At 43.6% G+C, this 8,327-nt stretch overlaps 1 protein-coding gene across 2 annotated transcripts in view; it reads left to right on the plus strand.

Moving 5' to 3' along the window:
* Positions 1–6,820, plus strand: part of wnt7bb (wingless-type MMTV integration site family, member 7Bb) — a 29,988-nt gene extending 23,168 nt beyond the window's left edge. For both annotated transcript variants that reach the window (XM_028959149.1, XM_028959148.1), the window contains exon 4: positions 5,127–6,820. In XM_028959149.1, coding sequence (XP_028814982.1) covers positions 5,127–5,606 — 480 coding nt within the window. In that variant the 3' untranslated portion in view covers positions 5,607–6,820. The remainder of the gene's footprint in view (positions 1–5,126) is intronic.
* The last annotated feature ends 1,507 nt before the right edge of the window (positions 6,821–8,327 follow it).

Below are 8,327 nucleotides of genomic sequence, written 5' to 3' on the forward strand. Positions count from 1 at the left end.
AGGGGGAAACAGGCGCTAGTGGTGAGGAGTGGGTGTAGCTTGGGATGAGTTGAGTGGGAACGGTGAGCCGAACCTGACACATCGGCTTCCTGCATCACATCATACAGCCACAGAACAATGCTTACAGCAATTCTTTTTAGTTCCATCACCATGTTTATCATGTGATCTATGATTACACCCTCCGGTAGGCTGAAATACTGCATATATCGCTATATGTATTATGCGTCCCCGCCAACCTTCTTATCTGCTGAGTAGTGTCCTGCACTATGTGGTGTGTCACCGCCGCCAGACCTGTGATTATTTGTCTTTACACGCAGCGAATAATCACACGGTAGCTGTTACCAGTAAGTTCACTCGCGTTTGTCTGGCACGCAGACATAGGTGTTGATTGGCCGGATTGGTCGTCGCAGCACTCTGCCGGCGGACGAGCGGCCGCCGGTGCTCCGCGCCACGGTTTTCTCCCCCTGCGTGTGGAGCAGCTTGGCCGCGCTCCCACTGGCCGTGTTTGTTTGCGATCAGTCATCCAAGAACACAGAACAACACAAACTCCAGCAGCAGAGCGTCTCCACTGGTGAAGCCCGTTGACAAATGGATCTAATTAATAACGCGGGGCTTTATTGTGTGCAGTGGGAAAGCCTGGCTCGGGCCCGCGGTTGCCAGATGGAGGCGCGCCATCCCCCCATACAGTCCCCTCATGGAGTTATGAAGTGTAAAGTCAGGAACAGGATATTATTGCAGGGCCCTGTCCCCGTCCCAGAAATGGAGCTCTGCCACTCCCCTGTGCCCACTGAGTACCCCCCCTCCCTGTAACTGTGCACCCATGAGGGCAACGGTTGACCTCGGCGACGGAGAGGAGGCTCTGGAATTTCGATTGCAATCACGTTTTATTCCCCCTGCGGTTTCGGCTATCAATAAATGAATCGAGGCGAAACATTTGTATTTTTAAAACGTACCACACTCTGTTGCTGGATTATCGTTTAGGGGCCACACAGCTCACAGTATTGTGCATAAAAAATGTGAAACTAGTTATAGTACAAGCTGAGTTGGGTGGAGGAATATCGGTTATTAATTCGGTTTTGCAAGGCACAAGGAACAGGAGTCTCGGCACTTATGAGTAATAGGGTGTAAATTGAGCGCCGCAGATGGAACTGGTGCTTAGCATTGGTTACACAATGCCAGGGACGTCCCAGCCTGACCGATGCCACTCGCACGCACACATGCACTCAATTTCGCCTTCCCGTCGCGACTTGGATGCTCCGCGCCTGACGGCACCGATCCCCCGTCACATCCTGATAATTGGTAACAGATCGCTGACTTTAATGGACGCGACATAAGTAAATATTTCCAACCATTCATCACGTACTCCATTTCAGCATGTACACCGACTAATTGCGGTTTTTGTTGGTCCTGTTTATTTATTTATTTATTTAGGCTTTTTTTGCCATGTCCCAAGCATCAGACAATTGCCTTGTGCGGGCAGGACGGACAAATCAGCATCTTTGGGTGTAGCTCAGAGTGAGGGTGACAGCCTTCCCTGGCAGGGCCCGGCTCCAGGAAAGAGGAGGCACTGGAAAACAAGAGTGTTGCCAGCGAAACGCAGCACTCTTCATGCGTTGGGGGTCAGGCCATGCGCGCCCTGCGACTTCATGTCAGTCCTGTTGCCTTGTTGATTGCAGGCAGCCTCTGTCCTGCGCGCTGATTTATTGCGCATTTGAAACATGAAATTTAGCTACAACAGCTTGGTGAGGCCTATTTGTAGGCAAGGCAGGGGCATTTCCTGGCTTCTGGATCCAAATTAGACAATTAGGCATGATCCAAATGATTCTCTGTTGGATTTATTCTAAACCTAAACCTCAAACCCACTTGGGTTAGTTCTTTGTTAGTGATTGTCAGAATACTATCTAATAAGTATGCGCAGGTGATCTACACCAATCAGGATATTCTAATATTTTGCATCATATTTGTAATATTTGATATTCCTTATGTACGTAAATATATACTTTTTGTAAGTTGGAAGTAGTTTCCTAAGGTGATCATATAGCCTATTTGATAATATTTAATAAAAATATGTATATATTTAAAATTTTCAGCCGACGAGAGACTTGCCAATTGTGTGCACAGTTGTGTAATTCGTAGGTGTGTTTGATTGTTTAATGAAAGATGTAGATGAGGCTTTTTTAAAATAACTTTTAAAATAACACACAGGCAGCAAGAGAACAATGCATATTGTTCACAAAAACAAGCATAGTGAACATACAAGTAAATAAAATGAAAAAAAGCTTATTTGGGCTCTATTTATACGTTGAATTTGAACAAGATTTTGTGGCGCAGCTTTACTGTAAACGGTTAACAGTAATCTGTCTACAAAGTATCTGTAACACATTAAATAGCTGAAGGAGCCACTTTTAGCTCAAGTGTAATGGTGTATGGTTGTTCAAGATTTATATTTATTTTTCCTGCCCATTGAAGTGGTCTTCAGGAAGGTATGGTGAATTACAGGGTTGATGTTACCAGTAAGTTCATTTTTTTCCCCCTCCACCGTTACTTGACATGTAGCTGGCGTCGGTGTCTCCTCAGAATTCCAGATATGCTCTCTTTTTTGCCTCGCTCCATGGAGAGCGGTCATTCCACGCTCAGGGAAAAAAAAACAACTCGTGTTGGACATTCCCTTGCCAACGTACCGAGCAAAATCCACTCCTGGCTTTAACTTTGGTGCGAGTTTACATTTTTCAGCCCCACTTTATTTTGAGTGGTCCCCTATCAATAGTCTGTCTACAGATTGTCTTGTGTAGACCAGCATGCTGCCTATATGGCTATACAGAATGTCTGCTGGGCCGTGAGGTGAGTAGTTCTCATGAGGTTTTCACAATACCCCATGGTCACCCCACCTGGTGTGGGAGCAATGCGAGAAAATATCTATAATGAGCCTGGCCGGTTGGTATGGCAGTCAAGTTGTCCCTTGTGCATCTCCAACTGTAAACGAGAGCTTCCAGCACAACCCTGCCCCATCTCTATGGTCGGCATAATCGGGGGTTTCTCTCGGCTCGCATACTTGACAAACTCCCAGTGGCCTCAGTACAAGCCATTTCACTTCTGACACAATAAATAGGAGGGAGCGGTCACCCCACCCAACCTCAAACCCGAGTCTCCAGGGTACCAAACCTGCAGCTTGACCACAACACCAAAGCTCTCTGTCACACCCACCGTACTATGGAAAGCATCTGCAGAGATCTGCGTGTGAATGAGTAGAGGCCGGTAATATTGTTGTGAACTAAATTGAGGACAGATTTGTCCCCGGCATTAATGTTCATGTTTGTTTATGTCTTTTCTGATATCAGCTGACTTAACCTGAGGTCAAAACGAAGGGGGCTACACGTATGATGTTTCCGGACGTTTTTCCGTGCTCTGGTTCCACGTCTTCCTGAGTTTTGTATTTGCTTTGTCTTGATTTCCTGACCATATGCAGTATAAATTAATCCTTGCCATGTCCTGTAGTCGTCCTGTCATTTTACCAGAGTGCATGTCTTGTGCCCCACGTGTTGTGTCTATTTTATTAAATCTCAATTTGAGTTTCTTTTCCCCATTGAACTGTCATGACGGAGAAGTGTGAGAGAGTAGGGTGGTAGTAGTGCATGTGTGTGGGGTGTGTAGGGTGGTAGTAACACAGCGGGTAACACACTCGCCTATGAACCAGAAGACCCAGGTTCAAATCCCACTTACTACCATTGTGTCCCTGAGCAAGACACTTAACCCTGACTGTCCCTGTAACTACTGATCACTCTGGATAAGAGCGTCTGATAAATGCTGTAAATGTAAATGTAGCTGTCAGACTTGGCTGTTGCCTCCTACCTTTTAAACGTTCACCTTCATAAAAACATTGTTAAAGGTTTTCTTCTTGGTTTCATTTTGCGTTTTGTTAACCCTTTTATAAGCAATAGAATTGAAAAAAATGAAGTTTTGTCTCAACATGCCAACCATGATCCAGTTCAGCTTTATGAATTTCCAGACCAAAACGCTGGTGGAGACACGAAGACTATCTGGCGGACAAAGCTGACCATGCATCCATTACAGGATGGGCGTGCAGCATTAAGCCACTCTGTTCAGACATTAGTGTCAAAATCACGGCCTGGTCTCCCCACGCATCCAATGAAAACAGTCTATACTGAATCATTTTCCTCCCAGCAGAAAATTTAGATTTCTGAACTTTTCATACGCCTAAATGGGGACCGTTAAGAAGATATATGACAGAAGGGTATCAAATTACAAGCCATTTTCACTTCCTCGTAAAGTGCATTAAATTGTTAAGCAGAAGAACCGTCGCCGCGTAGGAATAGGCTTTTACAAGTGTGTACTTTCGAGAATGTCATGCTGAACTTTAGGCCAGCGTGTAATTACTTCTGAGATGGCCATTAAAATGTCTCGCTGTTTTCTGAGAAGAAACACTACGGCAGAAGCCAAACCATATTATATTGTTATCATATGAAAATGTCCATTCCGTCTTTAACGGGACACACTGCATGGCATGTAACTGCATAAGAGAGTGACTCCGTCTTGCCGGAATTTCAGTATGAGACAATGGCTTATCTGTGGCTAATAAATCTTTGCAGCTATTTGGCAGCGAATCTGTTTAGCTTATCAATGCTTGTGAGGGCTTTAAATTTAAACTTTTACGTTTCGGATTAATTTGTACATCATGACATATCAGCTGTAAGTTGAATTCTCTCTTGAATCAAATTTAATTAAAAAAGGAAAAATCCTCCTTATTTTATAGACTTCCTAGCATTTAATTTGGCTGTTATCATTGGTGAGAAGGCCAAAATCTTTGTGTGGACCAGATTGGTTTGGCAGTGGTGGCCTAGCAGGTAAAGAAGCGGACTCATAATGGGAAGGTTGCCGTTTCGAATCCCGAATCCCATCTCCACTCACTGCTCCCTGGGCACGTTTCCCAGTGGCTGCCCACTGCTCACCAAGGGTGAAGGGTTAAATGCAGAGGACACATTTTGTTGTGTGCACCGAAATCATACGTGTGGATGGATGACCATGTTGAGGATCACAGCTGACATCCTATGGACTTGTCCTCTGGGCTTGACCTCAAGTAACCTTTACCTTGTTTTTGTGGCCTGCAGGTCCTGGAGGAGCGCATGAAGCTGGAGTGTAAGTGCCATGGCGTCTCAGGCTCCTGCACCACCAAGACCTGCTGGACCACACTGCCCAAGTTCCGTGAAATTGGCTACATCCTGAAGGACAAATACAACAAGGCGGTGCACGTGGAGGTGGTCCGCGCCAGCCGGCTACGTCAGCCGACCTTCCTCAAAGTGAAGAAAACACAGGGCTACCGCAAGCCCATGGAAACGGACCTGGTCTACATTGAGCGTTCACCCAACTACTGTGAGGAGGACACCAAGACCGGGAGTGTGGGCACCCAGGGGCGGCTCTGCAACCGCACCTCTCCCCACACGGACGGCTGCGACCTCATGTGTTGCGGCCGGGGTTACAATACGCACCAATACACCAAAGTCTGGCAGTGCAACTGTAAGTTCCAGTGGTGCTGCTTTGTCAAGTGCAACACATGCAGCGAGAGGACGGAAGTGTTCACCTGTAAATAAGGGCGGGGACGAGAACGTTGGACAGAGCGCACGGGGCCAACCCTTGAGAGAGAGAGGAAAACAGAGACGGTTGTTTTGGACCGGAATGGAATTTACAATGTTGGCTCTTCATGATGTCATTTTGCACAACAGAATCTATATTTACTTTAACACAGAGTAAAGGCTAATATCAGTAGGTACAACTCCATCTCTCGTCTGAGTTAAGAAAACTGGGTGCTCACGCACTGACCTGGTGTGTCTGCTGGAAGTCGTGGCTTCGGCATACCAATAAGGCCCTGGATGAGGAACTGTGCGTTGCATTCTGGGATTAGTAGTTGTTTTTTTTTTTTTTTTTTTAAATTCCAATGGAATCTAAAGCATGTCGAGAGTGACTCATGGGATACGGAGAGCGATGGGAACTGGCCCGGAAACCAAGCGAGAAAGGAAGAGACAAAAAGAATACAAAAAAAAACTGGGTCTGTTGAACTGTTGAATTCTAACTAGGAACTAGCAGGTACGAGAGTACGGATGCTAAAATGAATCTCAGCTGTGTGGAGTTGAAGATTGCTGCGATAGCTTAGTGCCACGGACGCATCGTAAGCTGATATGGGACGTCTCGATAGTAAGCCTCCTACTGCCAACTGGAACATGGTGGAGTGTGTTAGTCGTCCAGTCACACTGGAACTGTCTGTTTGAACACTGAAAATAAATTGTTTATTTATGTTATAGTATCTTAAAAAACGAAACGAAGCACTAACGGGTAGAAACGTCTTATTTTGTACTAAGTGTAAAAAGAGAGCGAGAGAGAGAGAGCTGAAAAAAAAAAAAACTTTTTAGAAACTCTTGACTGAAGGTGCGTGTCTTTTAGCAAAGAGTCCCATCATCCTTTTTCTCTTTTTCTGACCTTCTCTCTTCGCCGCTGCTGGGGCGTGTTGACAGAAAACAAGTTCATAAGATGATCAATTTCTCAAAAATCACATGGGTTATACTTTGCTCCTAGCATAGCATTTTTTTTTTTTTTGCAGTCAGATGCGCACTAGGAATCCTGATTTTGGATTTTTCTGCATTTTTTTCAGGCATAGTAGTAAGAAATAAGAAAAAGGTGAACTGCCTTCCTCGGTTTATTAAACGTGACAGTACAACGTTGCTGGATGTGTTTGTCGAGTGCTGCACTGATCTTTTATTTTTTCTATTTCCGGTACAACACCAATGGAATTAAATAAATATTAATTTGACAGAGGTTTGACATTCCTTGAAAAAGAGAGAAAAAGGGATAATCACTCTTTTCCTTTGGTTTCTTTTGGTGAGTGAAATGTAAAATGTTAGATTCAGTTGAAAACATTAGTTAATAATTTATATTATTACAAAAGTTTATCTGTTTTGTTAAATAAGTAAATCAAATTAAATCATTGCCGGCAAGCACATTTTTCTAACTTTGGAGTAACAGTAGACTTTTTACCAGGCAATTACCACAAAACACTATATCAAATAAATTGAGCCAATTGTGTCATGAGACACAGCACTTCATATATCAGATTTTAGCAAATCACAGATGCTGCTTCCTTAACTAAATGTAAAATACTTCACATGTTTCTAGGCACGACAGACAATTATGGCAGTGTAGTTCCAGAACTAGCAACTACATTCCCTTATTTAGGGGCTTATCCATCAAATGAAGCACAGCTAATATGTCTGGCCATTGTGTGCAGAACCTCTGAGCCAGCGCTGGTCGAAAAAAAATGTCCTTTATTCAGAAGTTCCAACCGCCATTAATATTGGCCTCAGAGAGGAAACATAAATCGTTTAAAGTATCATAACTGGATAAGTCCACAACAGCTTGCTGACTTTGACAGTATTCTGTACATCGCACATGTTCGTAATAACTTGTGGTCTGCGCTCTTGATTATGGCATGCACGGAACAAAAGGAAATTATCTCTGCCACTTCAAAAAAAAAAAAAAAAATCTCATCCTTCAGCCAATCAGGATGGAGAAATGGGGATAGTAGAGCTCCATCTTTTCTAAAGCTTGGAAGCTGTGCTTCAAACGGTCAAGTGTTCATTTTCCTGTGCTTTGTGACAGAAAAGAAAAATCAGCTTTTTTTTCCCTCTCTTCTATTTCTTTTTTTATGCAGAACGATGCGGCATTTCGTTGAACACACACACTCATCTGAAACAAATAATAAAAAAAAAACAACAAAAATAAATCATTATAATTTCTGTGAAATTGGGTTTATCCAGATCAGGTTTGTGGGTGGAATGAAACACAAATGAGGGGCATTGGGTTCCTGGGAAACAGAGGGTTTTTAGGCCTTGTTAGTAGGACTTGTGTCTTTCTTTCTTTCCTTTTACTGTATCTGTGCACACATTAATTCTATCATTTTCATGAACCAATTTTTTGAAAGAAATATATATATATATATATATATATAGTGTATTGCATGTCTAATATAGAAGGTGATTGGAAATGTTCTCAGCATTACTGCACTTTAATTGCAAACATTCCGTGAACAAGTTCTCTTTTTGAGAGGTCCTTCAGTGCTATGAAAAGGGTACCATGGCACTTTTTTGGCTGGATGGACACTCAGTGGCTCTCTGCTAGCCTGAAAAGCATAACAGGCAGCCAGCGGAGCAGAAGTAAGATGTGTTTTGTTAGTTGTCTGAAACCCCGGGGCCCGGAACCACATAAGCTCCCATACTATACCCTGGATTGGGGAAAATAAATCCGTTTGTTTCTGACAAACA

The sequence above is a fragment of the Denticeps clupeoides genome, chromosome 17 (assembly GCF_900700375.1).
Source record: "Denticeps clupeoides chromosome 17, fDenClu1.1, whole genome shotgun sequence".
NCBI lineage: Eukaryota > Metazoa > Chordata > Actinopteri > Clupeiformes > Denticipitidae > Denticeps > Denticeps clupeoides.